Source organism: Leptidea sinapis, chromosome 1 (genome assembly GCF_905404315.1).
Source record: "Leptidea sinapis chromosome 1, ilLepSina1.1, whole genome shotgun sequence".
NCBI lineage: Eukaryota > Metazoa > Arthropoda > Insecta > Lepidoptera > Pieridae > Leptidea > Leptidea sinapis.
Window position 1 is genome coordinate 20,223,951 of NC_066265.1, and position 21,451 is coordinate 20,245,401.

General features: G+C 34.4%; 1 protein-coding gene across 1 annotated transcript; it reads right to left on the bottom strand.

Annotated features, from left to right (window-relative positions):
• Window positions 1-12,163: 12,163 nt before the first annotated feature.
• On the bottom strand, window positions 12,164-21,172 carry LOC126978903 (elongation of very long chain fatty acids protein F-like). Its single transcript, XM_050828053.1, has 5 exons — window positions 21,052-21,172; window positions 19,137-19,324; window positions 18,014-18,082; window positions 13,459-13,758; window positions 12,164-12,413 (listed from the first exon to the last, which is right to left on the bottom strand). Exons 1-5 carry the CDS (start codon window positions 21,110-21,112, stop codon window positions 12,213-12,215), a joined length of 819 nt encoding a protein of 272 aa, XP_050684010.1. The 5' UTR covers window positions 21,113-21,172; the 3' UTR covers window positions 12,164-12,212.
• Between the last annotated feature and the right edge of the window lie 279 nt (window positions 21,173-21,451).

A 21,451-nucleotide genomic window follows, 5' to 3' on the forward strand; every position in this document is an offset into this window, starting at 1 on the left:
TTGTGACCACTCGAACGTCTGGCTCAGTTGGAAGGAGCACTGGAACGGAACCCAGATCGCCTGTTCGAGTTGCGAATCGTTCATAAATTGTGGTTATAAATTTTATTTGTAGAAGAGCATTGTAAATTCACTATGAGTAAGCATATTAATGGAAATTCTGTAAGTAAATAAATCGTAAGTAAGAATATTGCAATAAAACCATTGATTAATTACAACAGTTATTTATATTAGTTAAATTTAATTATCTCATTTATGCAAATATTTTACATGTTATTAACGGTCACTGGAGGATAAGGATTAAGGATTACGAAAAAAAACCATCTTTGAGAAATAACGTAATTATATAATGCTAAGGGCCTAATTGTAGATAAATTGGACAGCGTAAACTTTCCATAAGCCTTTTGTAACGAATTTTGTTACACTTTTTTGACTTACTCGTGTAAGACATTGACTATTTGACGTTTGAGTGTGTCTGTTGCATCATTTTACATTTTACATATTATATTGTAATTGAAACGATTTGTAAATCGATGTAAATGTAAATCTTGATATAAAAGAGTGGCAATGAGTTTCTTGCTACTTCCTCTCATTAGCTCAACCCTTTACGAAGTAGCGGTAGATTCAATAAGAAAAAATTTTTTTTTGACATTCATAATTGTCATTTCTGTGACCTACGTGAATAAACTGATTTTGATTCGATTTGATTTGATTTGGAGAGATGAAGGCGAAAAAATAGAGAATAAGGAGTATAAACGACACGTATCTGATGTAAATTCAACTTTTTTTTTGGAGGGGACTAAAATACATTTACGTATTGAAAACCCCGAAACGGGGCCTATATGTCGGACTCGGGTGTAAATACACCCTACGGACCCCACCCTACTCTGTCCTGATAGCCCTAAAGGTTTTTACAGCAAAGCCGGGCCCCCGGCCTTGGAGGTCAAAAATGTAGCTCATAGGCACGAGGCGTCTCGGAAGGAGACTCGAACTTCGGACCGCCTGCTCACTAGGCTGGATGGAAATCGTTATAAAAAGCATGATTTGTTATACGTGAGTTATAAGCTATAAGTACTATGCATGTTATTTGTATTTTCGTGATCTTTTTGGAGCCGCTTAGGTGGACGTGTATATGGATCAGGTTAGATGAAATTATTAAAATAGCTGAGAAAAATATCAACCTCCTGAAATACATGCGCAAAAAATATTATTGTAACTTATAACTGCATCAGGTCGGAGGAAATACCAGCATTTACAGGTATCCGTCAGTGGACTTTTCTTGCTGCTTCTCTTTTTAGACTATCATAATAAATTATAAAATTCTGTTATTGACGTCATAGCACCATATCTAGCACTAGTTTTTAATAGCTGTATTGAACATGGTGTGTTTCCTGACCTTCTGAAGTATAGTAAAATTACACCAATATTTAAATCGGGACTCACTTCTGACCCGAATAACTATCGCCCTGTTTCGATGTTGCCGACCCTTAGTAAAATTTTTGAAAAAATTATTTTAAGCCAAATGCTTACTCACTTTAACACTTATAAGTTACTTCATATAAAACAATTTGGCTTTACTAGGGGACGCTCGACTACGAATGCAGGTGTTGAAATCATCAGGAATATTTTTGAGGCCTGGGAGGAATCACAGAATGCACTTGTTATCTTCTGTGATTTATCTAAGGCTTTTGATTGTGTTCAACATTCAACGCTGGTCAGGAAGCTATGCCACTATGGTATAAGAGGATCTGCACTCGACCTTCTGATCTCATATTTAAATAATAGGATTCAGAGGGTCGAGGTGAATGGCAGGAGATCTCCTGGGACTCCTCTCGGTATGGGGGTCTAATTCAAAAAAATTCAAAAGGTCTAAAAAACAAGGGTCTATTCTTGGACCCTTCCTCTTCCTAATTTATATACATGATCTACCTAACCTTGTAGAAAAAAAACACAAGGTGGTATTGTTTGCAGATGACACTTCACTTATATTCAAAGTGAAACGAAGCCAAGTTTTGTATGACGAAGTAAACAATGCTTTATCTGACATCGTGTACTGTCTAGCCGAGATCCTGTGGAAAGGAGCCTCTCACTGATAGCGTACCATTTTGCACGTTACCTAGGCAATCTAGACGGCCTTCACTGAAGCCATGAAGGCAATTTAAATATAAATACCCGAAAGACTATTATAACTTAGTGCAACTAGTCCTTTGCTTCACACTACTTCGGCCCATATTTCAATCATCGAAGTTGACTCGCAGGTTGAGACTGGACGTATTCCAACTCGCATCAATAAAACTAATCTTATATGGTAGTTGTGCAATATCAAAAAGACCATCTCACATCAGCTCCCGGTCTATATATTATACCGCTGCTTTCAATCTATTCTGGGTATATATAAGTTGAGGAATATTTGACTTAGGCCTATTGAAGATCATACGCTAAACAACACACTATAGACGCTCTGGGCTCAATCAAGGGGATACAATATCTCAACTAAGTAAGTAATTGTAGTTATAATTATGAGTGATATTATTATTACAATAAGGGACGAGACGAGCAGGTCGTTCAGCTGATGGTAATTAATAAGCCCTGCCATAACAATGTAGGGCTGCTCAGGATTCTTGAAGATCCCAAACATTCTGATCGGCAATACAATTGCTCTCGTCTTCTTGAGACATTAGAAGCTAAGTCTCCTTTGCCCAGTAATGTCACTAGCTACGGCGCCCTTTAGACCGAAACTCAATAATGCTTACACATTACTGCTTCACTGCTCAAAATGGGCGCTGTTGTGGTACCCATAATTTAGCCGGAATCCTGTGCAAAGGAGCCTCCCACTGGATTGATATGGGCACGAATCGAGCGAGTAATTGCAATTATATTTTGATGAGTAATATTGAAATATCATTGCATAATTCGTAGAGGTTTGCAAAATATTATAATTAAGTTAATAGGTAATGTTAATTTTTTAAAGCTTTTTGCTATTAAAATTTCCGTTATAAGTGATTATTGTTGTATCATAATTTTTTATAAGCTGATTAACTTCTATAATTCTTTGGTGTTGCAAGCGAGTGTGAGTGACGGTGATAACTAGATTATGATTATTTAATAGCGATAGAAGTGACTGTACAATATTGTATATTTTATTGAAACGAGCGCAAAAAAATGAATGCTGGGAGAGTTTCTTGCGCCGCTTCTTCTCTCTCAGAGCGCCATTTGTTTCCGAAGCGGTAGTAGTATCTAGTATATTAGAAATGATATCAAAAAGAATTCTAAATGAATAAATTTTGAGAAAATAAATGCCTTTTATGCCTATTTATGCCTTTTCCATAAACATCAGGTAAAACGTTTACACTCACAAGTCTAAGTACGCTCTAGAAGATAAAGGCACTACATCAACAGTACTGCGATAGCCTTGAGGAGTGCAGGCAAGCCAAAGCAGCTTTACCTTGCGCCGACTTGCGTTTTACCAGGGAAATCTAACAACTTGGTCGGTGTCGATTAAGATTAATATTTTGTGCGGCCACAGGTCACAGCAATTTTGTGTCACAGACAGCCCCCTATGCAGAGGCTGTCTGGGGGCAGAAGAAACAGCCGCTCTCGTTCTGCTGGAGTGCAGAGAGGTGGCAAACTACAGTGCGAAGCACCTGGGTTCACCAGGCGCCCTTCGGGAAGTCTTCGCAAACGTTAAGAAGTTGGGGGACTTCTTGGAGGAGCTTGGCTGGTTGGAGTAGTCTCTATCTCGCATGTAAAATAGGCGCATATGACGTCGAGTTGCGGAAACCGCCCGTGTGAAGAAGAAGAAGTACGCTCTTTAGATCTCAGCCTTATACCGACAAATAATAATAATAATAATTATGAAATTAAATATCTTCAAGTATAAATTAAGTTACACAAAAAACAAAATGAAAGAAGGAACAAATGTGTAAGGCCTTTCCACTTCCCGGTGCTCAAAATGCTGTAGATACACATTAAATTATACGGAACTAAGCATTTAAGTATTCAAGCAAATGTGACGTAAAATAGTGACGTCATTTGTAACAACAGGAGTTTTACAAATATATTTAAAACTATAATTATATTAACAATTATGGAGAGACTTACAATATGGTCTAAAATATTTCCATATTTCCGTAGTATACACAAATCTAATGAAGGGAAAACAATTTATTTGATTGATTTGTTCTTATGGTTAAATCTCTAATTCAAAATTCTAAGGCAATAAATATTTTATATTATCTCCGATTAGTGACTGTTGTGTTTAGTTGTATCTGGGTACTATAAATTGCTTCTGTGTGGCTGATTTGGTATATGTTCAAAAATATATATACGTTTTTATATGAATTTGCCAATAATATATCATAACATCAAAAATTACTTCGTAAAATATGCACCCTGCTGTCGTAATGAAATTGTTTCACAGCAGAACTGTCAAACCGTGCGTCAATAAATTCTCTCATAGAAATTATGTATGGACACATCAAAGGAAAAACAAATTTGTTGTTTTTATTTAATTTAGCAGCATTTTCCTATTTATTCATAACCATTTTCTCTCTCCAGGAGAGGGTGGGCACTGGTGTTCCGTACGGTTGTGTGTCCTCCTTGTTAATAAAATAATAATTTATTCGAACATTGGACTTCCGGAAGTGTCACTAACCAAAAATTAAAAGATCCGTAGGACGAAACGGTGACTCATTTATTCCTATAATGTTCAGGATTGGCCAAATAACGAGTAGAAGTTTTCAGAAATATGACTCCGACAAAGTATTTGTTATATTAACACATGCTGTTTTTTCTCTGTTAACTATACCATTGCAGTATTTGGTATAAACCTAAGATCATTTATACGTCTAGATAGACTATGACAGCTGTGAAAACGTCGAAAAAAATTATGTTTAGAATTAACCTCAATTTTGAGCAATTCCCGCACACTACAACTATGTGACTCATACAAATCGCGAGTGTAAGACGTATCTTGTCACGCACACTAAACTAATATTCCTGTCCTGTTTTTATCGGTTGTCTCTCACGAGAAACGCTATCTAGACGTTTAAATTATCTAAGGTATGATCATTTTATTGACCTCACTGAGAGCGTAGTAGGAGCTCCAATTCAAAATATCTTTGCGGTAACTATGTGGTTCTCCATCCACAGAACGCGCAAATACGATTTATTTGATTCTTTAGCTATCAAATGGACAATAATAAAACTTTACATTAGAATGATATATACGAACAGCTCCAACACAAACCTGTATCAATACTGTTTTTGATTACCAGCCCATTATGAACTCGAACTTAAACGAGTATTAACGTCAAAAATATAATGTTTAACGATTTGTTTTAATTTATTCATTCGATAATATGAAGAATAATTAATGTTGCTACTCATCCGTTTAGTAGCAACAGAAGTTTTATTAGAATTCTGGTTTCTGTTTACTTTAGTGTATCTTGCTATTCTAAAATATACATTTATTAGTTATTCAACGGATTAGCATACTAATATCAAAAACCTAAATTGAATGGATTACATCATTGAGACCAGGCTCGGTCCGTCTTTATTGGCGTAGCAATTAACTTGTCCCATAATTAATGCGTTACAAATGTTTGTTTTAAAGTTGTTGTATTATTTCTTTATTTCTCTTTGGCCACAACTCTTCTTTCAATGCTACATCTTAGGCTCTTTCACGCGAAAACTATTATTGAAATAGGATATTTTATCAATAAGTTGTAACCTATACAACCGACGTTAAATGAATGTTTAAAATATTATTAAAACTAATCAAGATCCACTCACAATAAGCGACGCTGTATACAGATATTTTTATATATATTCTACTCTGTATTTATTTGAAATAGTCTAAAAAACACATAACAAAAACAAACATTCTGGCCAAATTTAGAACCTCCTCTTTTTTTATGAAAATAAGGGACGAGACGAGCAGGACGTTCAGTTGATCGTAATTGATACGCCTTGCCCATTGCAATGAAGTGTCGCTCAGGTTTCTTGAAAAACGCAAAAATTCAGAAGTCTCATTTGCCCAGTAATTTCACTAGCTACGGCGACCTTAAGACCGAAACACAACAATGGTTACTGCTTCACGGAAGAATAGGCGCCGTTGTGGTACTCATAATCTAGCCGGCGTCCTATCCAAGTGGGTTAACGAAAACGGAAAAATCTACCAGCGCGCCCATGTAATCTAAACAAATTTTACTTTTATTTTAGACAATAACAAAAGGAATTATAAAAATAGTGCGTGATGCTTGTAATTAACAATCGCAAAGGTCGCGGCAACTTTCGTATCCGCCGCTATTTGCAACTGTTTCCATATCCGATAGCACTGCTGTACCAACAATATCATAGGATATGTGTTGTCGCTTCCGTTATTCATTTGACAATTATTAATTCTATTATTGATTCTTTAATACGTCATTTAACGCTCTGATAAAAGACATAGAATTTGCATACATATATAATTTGCGCATCACTAGCACTTACGTTATCGACATCTACCGCATTTATTTTAAAACACGGAAATATTGTTTGTTTTTCCGTGTTTTAGGAGTGTTTTCCCTCACTTTTGTGAAAAAAATATCCAAAGGAGACGGGGATTTCTGGGCCAAAATGTAATAAGTTGAGATATGGTTTAAAAAAACTGTAATATTTTTCTATTTCAAAATATAGAAAATTCAAGCCTAACTCACAAACTAGAACACGAGAAATCTTAAAATTTAAAAATAAAGTTTGTGTACCTACGCCATCTGTCATTTGAGTGTTTCCCGTTGTGTTATTGATATTTGCCTCGACCACTGCTTTCTTTCTACGGACTTCTGATATTGTAACAAAATAAAAATAAAAATCGCATTTCAAAAATCAGCTGTTTAGTATAGGTTGTTGCACATATATTGCATAACCTCACTTTTACAAAGCCTCCTAAGTATAACTGACCAGTGGGAGGCTCCTTTGCACCGGATGCCGGCTAGATTATGGGTACCACAACGGCGCATATTTCTGCCGTGAAGCAGTAATGTGTAAGCATTACTGTGTTTCGGTCTGAAGGGCGCCGTAGCTAGTGAAATTACTGGGTAAATGAGACTTAACATCTTAGTCTCAAGGTGACGAGCGCAATTGTGGTGCCGCTCAGAATTTTTGAGTTTTTCAAGAATCCTGAGCGGCACTGCATTGTAATGGGCAGACGTATCAATTACCATCAGCTGAACGTCCTGCTCGTCTCGTCCCTTATTATCATAAAAAAAAACTCTGCTTTCAGATTGCCAAAATTCCTCAAATTTTCAGTGATTTTCAGTGATACTTTGTTAACTTATAAGCTATTCATTTACACTGATTTCATGCTTTTACTACTAGGCCCAATAATGTATGAAAGGGTAGGTATCCGTCTCCTACGAACAAAAGAACAACCGACTTCAAAAACACTATTCCAAAACAATAGATATAATGTGCACTAAAAATTATAAAAATAATTGCGTATTTTTATACAATCTAATAAATTAATCTAATTCTTGTTACGATTATTGTAATTTTTGGAGTCGGTGTCATCCAAGATAGGTTTGTTACTACGAACATAGTTATAGGTGAGATGTTCTTGAGACGTGAGGAGGCGAGAGGCGAGAGCGGGTCGCGGCGGAAGGACACCGATTCCAAAAATAACAATAATCGTAACTAGGATTAGATTAATTAATTTGTTTTTTTTGTTAAAATTTTAATATTATTCTAAACCATCACACAATAGAGTTGCAATATGGCAATCGAATATAATGATTATTGTAGTACGATAAATTTTATGTACGATATATTTGGTAGGTCTGAGAATTGGTAGTCATCTATTTTTATACCCTAAAAATTTTAAAATTTTGCATTTTTTTTATTACTTAATATGGCAATACAACGTTTGCTGGGTCAGCTAGTATTATATAAGATTAATTACAAATTTAAGCACAATTATCAAATTCTAAGTAGAGGTATTTGGTGAGTATTGCATAATATGTAGATTAAGATTATTTTTTGTTGTTTGATTGGGTTCTTGTAACGTTTTGTATTAGTTTACATTTACTTTTTTGACTTACTCGTGTAAAGCATTGACTATTTGACGTTTGAGTATGTTTGTTGCATCACTTTACATATTATACTGTTTATTGAAATGATTTGTAAAACGATGAAAATGAAAATCTTGATTTAAAAGAGTGCCAATATATTTCTTGCTACTTCTTCTCTTTAGCTCAACCCATTTCGAGGTAGGGGTAGATTTAATAATAAATAATCTTTATTTTACATTCAGAATTGTCAATTCCGGGACCTACTAGAATAAAGGGTTATTGATTTGATATATGACATATGTTAGTAGTTAGTGCTATTGTTAATAATCAACTAAATCCAAAACGTGGTCAAATTGCCACTTTATTAAATAAAAAAATATATCAGTTTTAGTCAGCTGGCGGCTGCTCATTGAAACTAAAATAAAACACACACAAAGTCACGTTGAAGACAGTAACAGTTGATAAACATTATCTCTGCACTTAAGATCGAGATCTTGATAGCATCTGTCTAAGTTAATCACTTGTAGAACGTGTGGATAAATGAAATGATAGAAGCACTATCATATTAACACATCATCTATCTTGATTAGGATATTCAAGTTGGACACAGGAAACAGGCTTACAGATAGAAATGTCCTGGGAAGAAAATATTTCGACACGACTTTAAGTCTTACCACTCAGAAACTTTACAAGCATACTGTCGAGGGTAGCTATGTAAGGTGAGCCATCTTATAAGTGAGAAAAGTTGAAAAAGTGTCCAGCTTATGCTGTAAATAACAGTTCAAAAGGCTTCCACAATGGCGCTGGTGAAGGCACAGGGAATGTAATTGTAAACGAATTGAAGTATGCAGAGTTAAAAAAATTAATGTTATCCTCAACTAGTAGTAGTTCATTATTAAAATTTCAACAACTTAAGTTGCACAAAATAATGTAGTAAATATAACCATAAAGAATTATTATAGGGAAACGTGCACCTAGTGATTAGTATTATTTTAAATTTGGCGATTCTTTTTAAGATTTACCCTGATGCTACTGTGGCGCCACCCTAATTGAATGCATTTTGACGGACACTTTTTCATATACACAGATGACTCTAATTACCTCTACCCTCCATAAAGCGAATTGCCACAATTAAGGTCCGTATTCTAGAAAGCGTTTAAATCCGTAATCAATTGCTGTTATGAAGACAGTGACAAAACATACTTGAGCACAGAATACTTATTGATATACGTTCTAGAGTTAGTTCTATTATATTTTATGTACTTTTTATTACTTTAATCGTTTTGAAATAAATAAAATAAACTAATAATAATTTTTAGACAAGAATATTCTGAGTCAAATTATACGCTTATTATTATAACTATGAATTTTTTATAAAAGATATAAAAAAACGAAAAACAAGTTTGACAATAGGAGAATTGAATGTATCAAAATAAAAGAATTGCTTTCTTGCACCTCGAGAAGAACCACAAGGCTGTTGAAGGCTTTTTGAAAAAATCGTAATGTTGTAAAAATCGAATTATATGAAATCACATCAATATCAATCAATTAATACTATTAATTTTTCAAATTCAAGGTCATATTATTCATTTCGTCGTAGTTTCATGTCATTGAGCCTCAAACAAAGACCATTTTCACTATATATATCTATATATATATATAATCTGCGGTACTTAGCACCCGTGGCCGTAATGCCCAGTAAGTTAAGGGTTTATTTTATGGTAAAGGAGGACAACAATCATACGGGTCACGTGGTGTTTCGTGATCACCGCCGCCCACATTCGCTTGTGTTGCAAGAGAGGAATCACAGGAGCGCTACCGGCGTTAGGGTGTGCGCACTTTTTTTGAAGGTACCCATGCGTATTGTCCCGGAAACACCGCACAAGGAAGCATAGCATTGTAGTAAAAAGTCCTTGAAATCTGCACTGTGGAGGACCGCCACACATCCAGATGGTGAGGATGATATCCTAATTTTTGGAGTGTTGTGCGAGGGTGGAATTCGGCGGCAGGAATAAGGTGAAACAGCTCTAATTAGTGTGATTATTATTATTATATATTAACAAGGAACTTTCGTACCATATACTAGTTTCATAAAAGTATCAGGCTTAAATGAATGTGTAAAGAAGGCTTAAAAGAAGGCGGTGTTTCCGGGACGATACGACATGGGTTTCGCAAAAAGCGCGTACACCTTCCAACGCTCTTGTGATTCCTCTGGTGTTGCAAGAGAATGTGGGCGGCGGTGATCACTTAACACCAGGTGAGCCATACGCTCGTTTGTCCTCCTATTCTATAAAAAAAAAGAATATACAAAGCAAATTTTTTAAACAATCTTTTGTGCTTTCTATAGCGATAAATAGAAAAACAATACTTAATATTCAGGTATTTAAATTAAAGTATTTGTCATTTCACTATTATAAATTTGGAATAAACAACACATATCGAATAACATTACAATAACTTATCGTAACAATAGAAATCTAAAGAATATAATAATAATAATATAACTATTCACTCAGCCTTGGACATTTGCCACTCCAGTTATTTATATATATTAGAAAATGTATTATAATTTACGTTTTCACGTTTTCAACATCGAGGTCTGATTGGTACAATAGAACTTGAAGACTTATTCATTTTGTTGGACTTGCTGGCCTCTTACGGCCGTTCCCAATATTCAGTCTATCTCTTACTTGAGATAAAAATCGTAACTATCGTTGACTTTTCTATCCCAATAAACTTATCGACGGTAACTCACCTTATCCATACACACTGTCTGTCAAGGGGCCGACGTTAGGTTACCAGCGATAGAAGTTTGTATGGAAATTGCAATTCATACGACCCAATATAAGGCGATAAAAATGCAAGACAGAGCTTGTCTAGTAATATACATAGAAGTCTTTGACTACATGTTTTATCAGGGGAAATATAGCCCCCTAAACGTATTTCTGCCAAAAAAACGCAGTATGCTGTGTCGTTGACACGGCTCCTCATCTTTCCTTGGAACAGGAAATAATTCAACAATGGTTTTTGCCACTGCTGCGTCTGGGATAGAATTTTTTTCCGGTCGAAGTTATTCCGCTTGGCATTTTCAAAGAGCTCATAATACACATTTCCCTACCTCATATGTACCTCAATAACTCTTGTGTTTTTACCTATTAATTTACATTTACTTTTTTTGACTTACTCGTGTAGGCAATTAGTATTTGACGTTTGATTATTTTTGTTGCGTTACTAAATATATTGTAATGTATATTGAAATGATTTGTAGACCTGAGAAGCAGTAAATATTTATTTAAAAGAGTGGCAATGAGTTTCTTCAACTTTTCCGAAGTAGCGGTAAATGTAAAAATAAAGAAAATTTTGACATTCGTGTCATTTCCTTGACCTACATGATGATTAGTGAAGTGATTTTAATATGATTTGACATGGTATTTCATGGATCCGTATTTATTACAAACTGGAACTCAATAATCTGCTATCCTCCGCCCGTCTGTCTGTCAAGTTTGGATAGGGTGCGGAATTAATTGCACCTATAACTACAATTAATAATAAACACCAAAATGGCGAATACGAAAAAAAAATATTTTAAAAACAAATTTTAAAACAAATATTGGGGGTTGTTGAGGTTTGTGGTTGGTCGTGGCAAAGAGCGCGCGGCCTAGAGAAAGTAGGACGTCTACCGTACTAGCGTTGACTCACGTAGGCTTTGTGCAAGACGCGCGTAGGGTTGGCGATATTGCATCAAAGAATAAATCTGCGATCGATTTTTCGTTCGTCAATCAAACCTATACTGTATATATACAAACGTCAACTTATGTGACTTTTAAATACTATTTATTATTTATAAAGTAACTACTTAACATTATAAATTTTTACATAATAGAAAACAATGATAATATTTTAAAATAAAATTTGAAATTTGACTTACCTATTTGAAAATAACTTATAATTATTTTATGGGCATATTGAAACACAAATATTTTATTGTAAAAATTATTATAATTTAATAACTCCGAAGTGCTAGCCCTGACAGTTCCACCGGCACACACGTAGTGATCGCCGGCAAGCGTCCTCTGCCCTTAAGTGATTTAAGGTATTCATGAAATAAAAAATAATTTTTCTCTACAAAAATTTAATTCTAATGACTTACATATTTTAATTAACTTAAGATGTATGTAAACTACTTTCTGGGTTTATTTTTTCCAGGATTTTCCGGTTTCCGTATCTTCTGAAATAGAAGTTTAAAAAGAGGCAGAAGAAGGAAGCGATCAAGAAGGTACAGAAGTAGTGGAATTCTGCTGGTATTGGACAGGGTGTCAGTTTCTGTTGGTAATAGAGATTTGATATCACCAACATGAATTGTATCTGAAAACAAGGAGAGTATTTAAAATCAATCCTATTAGATGTCATGCATTTAGAACCCTACCCTACCACTTAAAGAATAAATTATTATAGTTGAAGTTAAACTAAAAAAATATCCTTTAAAAAGTTCACTGAGATATTCTAAACACAATAAAGCGATTGACTTATATCGCTATACAACGAACTCTCATATTTATAAAAAAGAAATTCCCTTAAAAGGATGTTTTTTTTAAACTATAATTTATTTTATCTATTTTGATTACGTCTTATCAAAAACAGCATCAAAAGGTTCGATTTCTTCTTATGATATAGGTATATGTCTCATTTTTTTGTTATCCTGGTGATTTTGTTTAGGAGAAAAGGCTAAAAGATTTCACTACATATACAGGCTGTCCCAAAGTTATGGGACATGAAGGGAAAGTACCTTAAATATCGAAGATAGGCTATTTTACTGAAAGAAGACTTTATGTTATTTTTAAAAGTTAGTAATTCTGCATTCAAAGATTTTCTAAAAATTACTTGCCTCGTCTGGGAATCGAACCGACTTAAATGTAAAAAAAAAACACCCCTACTCTTATGCCTTAGCCTTTAAAAAAAGGATAACAGGCTATGCCAGATTTTGGACTACACAATTTGTGCGAAGTATATTAATTATTATTTTAATGATCGAAAAGCCATTCTTTAATTTTATTAATAACTAGCTGATGCCCACGACTTCGTCCGCGTAAATTAATGGTTTTTAAAGACAATAAGCGAGTTTGGAAGTGAAGATTACCTCATGTCTTTCCAGTTCTGGTTCCCGTTTTCGCTCCCGTTCTCAACATATTATATGAATCTTATTTCCAGGAAGATTGCTATGATAAACTAAACCTACTATTGGTATAGTTATATCTCATCCACGTGAATTTAAATTTTTCACAAATCCCGCGGTAACCATGGATTTTTCCGGCAAACTTACATTCACATTTATAATATTAGTAAGGATTTATTTAATTAAATATTTTAAACGACTTGTATAATCTGGTGAAACAAAAGTTTTAATACTCACCAATTGTACTTTGGTTAAATGTTTTTTCCACCAAGTATACTTCGAGTATTCAGGTCCTAAAGACGAAAGTCCATAGTACGCGTACAAAGCAACGTGAACCAAGCTGTTGATGAGTCCTACCACCACAAAATGGTCACACGGGTGGTACAAGTAGTGGTACCAGGTCCATGCTACCATGGCGCTGTGGTGATAGATGTGGAGGAAGGAGACCTGGTCCTGCTTCTTGCGGAGGATGAAGAATACCGTGTCGAGGAGGTCTATGTGTTTGGCTATGAAGTATGGTTTTATGTCGGATATAACCTAAAAAAGAGGTTCATCTGTAAGTATTCATATATTTTATTAAAAAACTATAGATAGTTTATACGTCTAGATAGAGTCTCTTGCTGTTGTTCGACAATCGATAAAAACAGGCTAGGAATATTAGTATAGTGTGCGTGACAAGCTACGTCTTACACTCGCGATTTGTGTGTCATTTTGTGTTAGTGTGCGTGAATTGCTCAAAATTGAGGTAAGTTCTAATATTCTAATTTTTTCGACGTTTTTACAGCTGTCATTGCCTATCTAGACGTATAAATAATCTAAGAAAAAACAGCAGCTTAGTCATTCATTTGTAAAATCTTTCGTGAGACATTATAAACTTTAACGGTGTTATTACAAAAAAATAATTTAAACATGACTTAGAGACATGTTTTGTTAGACAACGACTTAACTATAACAACCTCAGTGACCTAACAATAACGATATTAAAATTCTTTTTAACCGACTTCAAAAAAGGAGGAGGTTCTCAATTCGTCGGTATGTTTTTTTTATGTTTGTGGTATTTGTGGTCCAGATCTGACAATGGCATCCATGGGAAAACCATAAAAGTCTTAAATTTGCTATACGTATGTTGGCGAAAAATTTTCGAATAACTCAATATCGCGCCAACCGATTTCGATGATTCTTTTTTTATTGGTGAGATTTTGGTTGGGTTCTGATTATGGAATCCATGACAAAGTAACGGAACTCTTCAATTCTTAGGAGTAAATTAACGATACTCGGCCGAATCTTTTTTATGCTATTAGGACATTTAAGTCATCTATCGTAACGTAGTTATGGTCAAGTAATTGTCGTAGTCGAATATGATGATCAATGATATCAATTTCAGCTTGTGTTTAATTAAAACGTTAACGACGTTTTAGTTAAACACAAGCTAAACACTAAGCTAAGCACAACATAAACTGAAGTGTACAGGAACGGAACGCTTTTTTGTTAGCTGTCATCTATCTGTCATTAATTAAATCTATATCTTCTATGTGAATATTATGATCTATCCGTTAGACACACTTTAGACAAGCTTCGACCCTTGTTTAAAATATAAGCAATGTAAAAGATTGTTGAACGCTGAACAACAGAGAGGTTCTTCACCAGGGTGAGGACAGTGAGTTAGCGATGATGTACGTCCAAACTTTACGTAAAGCCGTTTTATACAAATAAAGTTTAGGCTTTCATTTATCTTTCACTATAAGAATCTTAATTTATTCGCATGAGCGTCAGTATGCACACCATTACCGCAAAAGTCCCTAAATCATCCGGAACGTCGCAAGAGTATGCAGCAATGTAATGTGCGAAAAGGCTACAGAAGTCCCACAAGGAATTAGCATTTCTACTTCTTTATAACCTTCCTATTATTACTTTCTTATTTAGATTTCTATGAGAAAAACACATTAATTTTGTTCGTTACTTAACATTTAAATTACTTTACTTAAATTGGTTTCATATAAATTCTAAAAACAATTAAAAAGAAAAACTTCTTTAATGTATTTATTGTATGCTTGGCGATTACTAAAAACTATCAGTAGTTTATTTATTTATTTATTTGATCCACCAGTGATAATTAAATAATAAAATATTTAATCTAAAGTTAATTCTAAATGCATTATCGTTTAAGATAGATAGAGTATGCAATTATTATGAAGCTTACATATATTTATATCAAATGAAGTACTTATGTACATAATTTAAAAATCGTATTAACTTATTACCGAAAAAAAAATATAATGAAATAGTTCTAGGTAGTTCACTAAATTGAAATCAGTTAAATATAAAATATATTTTGTTAATATTACAAATTATTTAAATTATCACATAATAAAATTTTACTTCGGAATGTTTTGAGTGAGTTCCCCGAAAGGATTCAAATGTTTGCAACTATCGTTTAGTATTTTAGTCATCCTGGAAATTGGTGAGTTATTGCCGAGAACAGATTTTCGAAGAGGTCTTTGTAGAAGTGTTATTGCTTTGCGGGGATATCGAAAGGGAACATTAGTTTGGTTCTATATATTTATGTTTTTATTTTATTTTATTAATAATGCCTGTTCATTCTCGACTCAAATCAGTGCATATGCATTTACTACAATACTTTTGTCAGGCGTTGTTCAAATTCATAACTCGGCCTAAAGCATTATTGAATCATTACATATTGCTTTTATATTCAACTAAATAATATAAAAAATTGGGCTCAAAAAGAACTTTAAAAAGTTGTAGTAAATATTAATTGTTTAATTTTTATCACGTTGTTTTGAACCACATGATTTCGAAGTCGACATTTTTTTTTTAATATTTTTTTATTAAATGTGCGTAAATAAAATTAATGAGCTTGACGAAACGGAGTAGCCAGTGATTTTATTCTACTTCTTCTTATCTATCTTCTTCGTGACTCCACTTATTCTTATCATACCCTTATTAATAAAACGTCCAGTGAAAAGTTCTTTACACGCACTGAGCACTTTATTTTGTTGGTATAGAATGAGAGAGCGCTGTCATTCCGGATTTGTGACGCTCGTTAGATGTAATATTAATTATATTTTTTTAAGTGATGATAAAAAAAAATATTAAGGTAGGCGTTACTTTGCGGAAATCCATAATTATCCAAATGATTTGAGTTTTCTTCAGTGTTAATTCCGCCAATATTTGTCTTCGACACGTGTTTCGCCTCTACACGAGGCATCCTCAGGACGTGTTGACTCGCCAAAATTTGGCACGAGACTAGTGGGCATAACAAATTTATCTTTGCTATGTTATCTTCATAGTGAAGATAAAGTTAGTCATTGTAAGTGTTATCCTTTTAAAAAAAAAGAATAACAGTTCTATTTATATTTCATGAAGTTTTCACTTTTGGAGTGAGGTCTTAAAACGCATTGTTTGTTAAGTAAAGATTCTTGTTAGTAACACATAGTAACTCACAGATATTGTGCGATTTTTTGAAAATAACATTTTCAAACAATTATGAGTAACAATTTAATTTTTACAATCGTAATTGTGCATATTTAATTAGTTAAATGTGTTGTTATGTAGACAATATTCTTGATAATGTAGTATGTGTGTAGAAGATATGTAGTATGTATATAGGTATAAGACCGAATTTTCGAGAAACTGTGATAACCATAATGCAAATACAATTAAAGAGAAGTCTCTTTAAATATATTTGTTATGTTATGTTAACACCAGGGACAAAGATAAACTTGTTATGCCCACTATTCGGTTAACGGCCGTTTTCAATAAAGTATATCTAGTTACGGATACATGGCTGTCACCGTTTACTGACAATATCTTATCTTTCCATAGTTACGTCTAATATAGTTATTGAAATGTAAGTTAGCGTAAAAGGATAGATTTGTCTACCTCTAGTAAGTTAAACTAAGGATAGACAGGGTATTGAAAACGGCTGTAAGTCGAGTTATTAATTCTTTATATTGAGCGATGTATTTGCTTTTACAATATGATCCCAGATAATGTAATGAAAAAATGTGTTCCGATATTTAAAATAATTGTTAATAAATATAATATTTATCTCTAAAGGTTAATTAACTTAATGACATACTCGTACATAGCATAAATGACTTTCTTAGTGATACCACAGATTGGGAATGGAGCGACTGCCCTCGGCTATTTAATTGATAAATTTATAAGTAAAGATAAAAATTATAAAAAAAACTGTTGACGGAGTACTGTCAAATTAAAAATATTTGGGATTAAACTGTAGGTAAAATAAAGAAGCACGATGAATTGCTTGCGCGTGTTCTATATATTCTATATATTATAGCATAAACGATTTTCTAAATGACACCACGGACTGGGAATAAAGCGAACACCCTCAGTCTCTTTAATTATAAATGTTTATTGTACGATATTACATTGTAATCCATATTATATATTTAAAAAAAAAGCCCGCTGAGTTTCTTGCGCCCATTCTTCTCAGGTCTGAGGCAGTCTCTTTTGAATGGGTATTAGTTTTTAACGTTCAATAAGTGATTTTAAATCCTATTTTGAATAAAAATATTTGAATTTGAATATTCTCTGACCTGAGGTATATATTTTCGAATGGGTGCTATATTTTGACAGTGAATAAAATCATTTAAAATCCTATCTTGAATAAAAATATTTGAATTTCAATAATTAGTGAATAGTGTCTCGATGTTTTGCTGAGTTTGTAGAACAGAACTATCACTTAGTAATGACTTTTTATTATTGCTTACTAACTCACATACAAGTTATAAATGTTGGTAATACTTACTGCCTTTAGATCATCTCCTTTAGGGCACCTGGTTGTGATAATACCATGTTGGTAAATATATTTCGCATACTGAAATCATAGTAACAATAAAATATAAATAATACTGAATAAATAACTGATTTGTAACATTAATGATTATTTATTGAAGTAGGCGTTTAAGACTTGCGGAAATCCGTAACTATACAAACGATTTGAGTTTTGTTTAGTGTTAATTCCGCCAATATTTGTCTTTGGTCTGGCTCAATTTTGGCGAGACAACACGTCCTGAGGATGCCTCATGTAGAGGCGAAACACGTGTCGAATAGTTCAAAGACAAATATTGGCGGCAAATATTAACACTAAAGAAAACTCAAATCATTTGTACATCAATGATTTCTGCAAATAAACATTTTATAAACATATTAATTTTGTCTGGTGATATATATTTGCATACATTAACATTTAATTCAATGAAACAAATCTTATAACTATATTTACAATACTACGACTACATAAAATTAAAACTATCATTACGTGGAAGCGTACCAAGAATACTGGCAGCATTACCCCGTTGGATAGCAAGGCTGATCCGTTGACCGAAATAGCTGCCAGCGCTTGGGTTTCCAGTAGCCTTATTGAGGCGCGAAGATAGTATTTTGAACATTCTCCGCGCCTCTGGGCCCCACGGGCCAAGTGTCTCGACACCAAACGGCACAAAGATGTATGACTCACTGAGACCAACATACATTTGCATACATTGAATTTTTTTGTATATTAGTATATACATTTCCTACTAATTGTTTCCGGTCTTAGAAGTTATATAGGGATGTTTCCTTATAACCGGCACTGCGAATTAACGCCATATTCTGCCGTATCAAACTGATGAGCGTTATTAAAATACTGCTCAGAGGATTGGGTTCAATCAACAATGTAATTATAAACAGATAATCATCTCGATACTTTGGTCACTTTTTCTCATAAGAAAATATATTGTAAGTAGGTACTTTTCAATTTTTTTCTTGAACGCACAACTTCAGCGATTGTTAGTATAGAATAGCAATCGAGTGTGAGATAAAAAAAGCGACTACTGACTCGGCTTATACGTAAATATATCTATAAAATGTAATTATTTATTTATACCTACCAGTATTACCACGTATCCTGAGAAGGCGACTTGAAAAGCATTGTATAAAGTCAGTAACCTCTTAAGCTTGTACGGCTCCCGGTCCTTCATATAAGCTGGCAATATCTTCAGCACCAAGTCGAGGTATACAAACAGGACACAAAATAGTCCCAGAGATGTTTCACCGAACGACCATGTTGCTAATGGATCTACAAAATTAAAATTTTACGCAACTTTTAATATTACAGGTAGGTAGTGTGTGAGTTTAGATGTACACGAACTTCGTTTTTATTGTATTTAAAAGACTTTTATATCAAAATCTGCCGGACTATCAAAATTTAAAATTGAGTAATACGAGCACTCGGTTTTCTGGCAATACCAGACAAAAAAACGCGAGCGTTGTCAGCCTTTAACTTTCGCTTTGACTCTTGTCATTCCAAAGACCATCCCATTAACCGTAGACTAGTATATACTAGCGTTTAGATGACCTGACAGCCCGATAATCCGTGACCAATTGCGATTTGTCAACGTGTGCTTTAGCTAGTGGTTTAATATTCAAAACAATAAGGAGCTAACGCCAGGCATGGCTGCCTTGAACTTCTCAATCAAAATCGGCTACAGTCGGCTATAGATTCGCTAATTCGAACTTTTTAACCGACTTCAAAGGTTCTCAATTCGATTGGTATTTTTTTTATGTTTGTACACCAATTACGCTGCTATTTATGATCCAATTTACGTGATTCTTTTTTAGTTTGTTGCAGAATATTTGGCATTTGGTCCCATAAAAATTTGACAAAGTTCGGCCCAGTAGTTTTCATTTTATGAATATTTTTGTTTACATAGATGATATAATTATAGTTTATGTACGGCTTTTACTAAGGAGTTTTCATTTCGGTTGATTTTAAATTATTTTTAAGTATTAACCCGTGTCCCGATGAGTGGGTCTTAGGCTACCTGTCATTCATACCTAACAAACGTTCTTCACGATATTTCAGTGTCTCACAAGAACGTGGAATAGAGTTTCAAACAGCATTTTTTCAGAGTTGATTCATGATATATTATTTAAGGCGCGCGGCACCTTTCGTGGGACTACCCATAGTCACTTAAGAAAACTATTTAATATGTGACAATAAAAATACAACCTATTGTTAGGTTTGAAGTCTTTCACAAGCCAAATGTTATAGTAGGTACCTACACTCTTGACGACAACGGAAAGACACCGCAAACCATCCCGCGGTGTCAGAGCTCTATGCCTGAAGTACAGTTCAGACAGAAAACTGTAAGGCAAGCTCTGTTTTCGTTGGACGTCAGGAAGTCGAGCGGGCCGCGTTTATTCCGGCACTCATATACAAAAGGCGTAGTCCCTGACTCATGGATGTCAGCCCTTGTCCATCCGATCCCAATAAAAGGAGACAGTTCGGATCCGGCAAACTACATGCCTATAGCTGCCTTCCTGCTCTCCAAAATAATGGAGAGCATAAATAACCGCCAGTTGATCAACGACAGGCAGTACGGCTTTCGCCATGGTCGGTCAGCAGGTGATCTTCTGGTATACCTAACACATAGATGAGTGGCGGCAATTGAAAGCGAGGGGGAATGCCTGGCAGTTAGCCTGGATATAGCGAAGGCCTTTGACCGTGTATGGCACAAGGCGCTCCCCTCAAAACTTCCATCTTTTGGGCTTCCCGAGATCTTATGCAAGTCGACCTCGATCTTCCTCTCTGGGCGCAGCATACAGGTCGTGACCGCTGGAGTGCCCCAAGGCTGTGTGCTATCTCCCACGCTGTTTCTTCTGCATATCAATGATATGTTGGACACCTCCAACGACCGCACTGGTGATGCCGTATACACGGGCCATGCAGGTCTCTCTAGTTTTAAGTTAGACAAAATCTCCATTATTATGAAATTAAATTTAGAAGAATAGTGTTATACGTACCTCGTAATATCTCCTTTAAATTATCACGCTCTTTAATAATGGTTTCAAATTTTGTATCCATAGCGCTTACGTAATAATTAATTTAACATGATATTGCTAACGCTTCAACCACGATCAATATAAACGATAATGTGTTGATGCCATCTTTGGAAGTCAATTTATATGTTCTAAATAGATTAATTAAATCTGTAAAGACATACAGCTCTAGTTACATGATAAGCGTTTGATTGTTTAGCATACCAATCTGGTATTGTTGCTTCCAACAAAATGATCTGAAATTGGGTCTCACTGCCCTGGTTCCGGGTTTAAATCCGGGTTTGTCACACAGAAGATAATGTTTATATATACGTTTAAGCCTATTTACAAAACCTATATCCTATGGCTAGCTGGGGAAAAATCA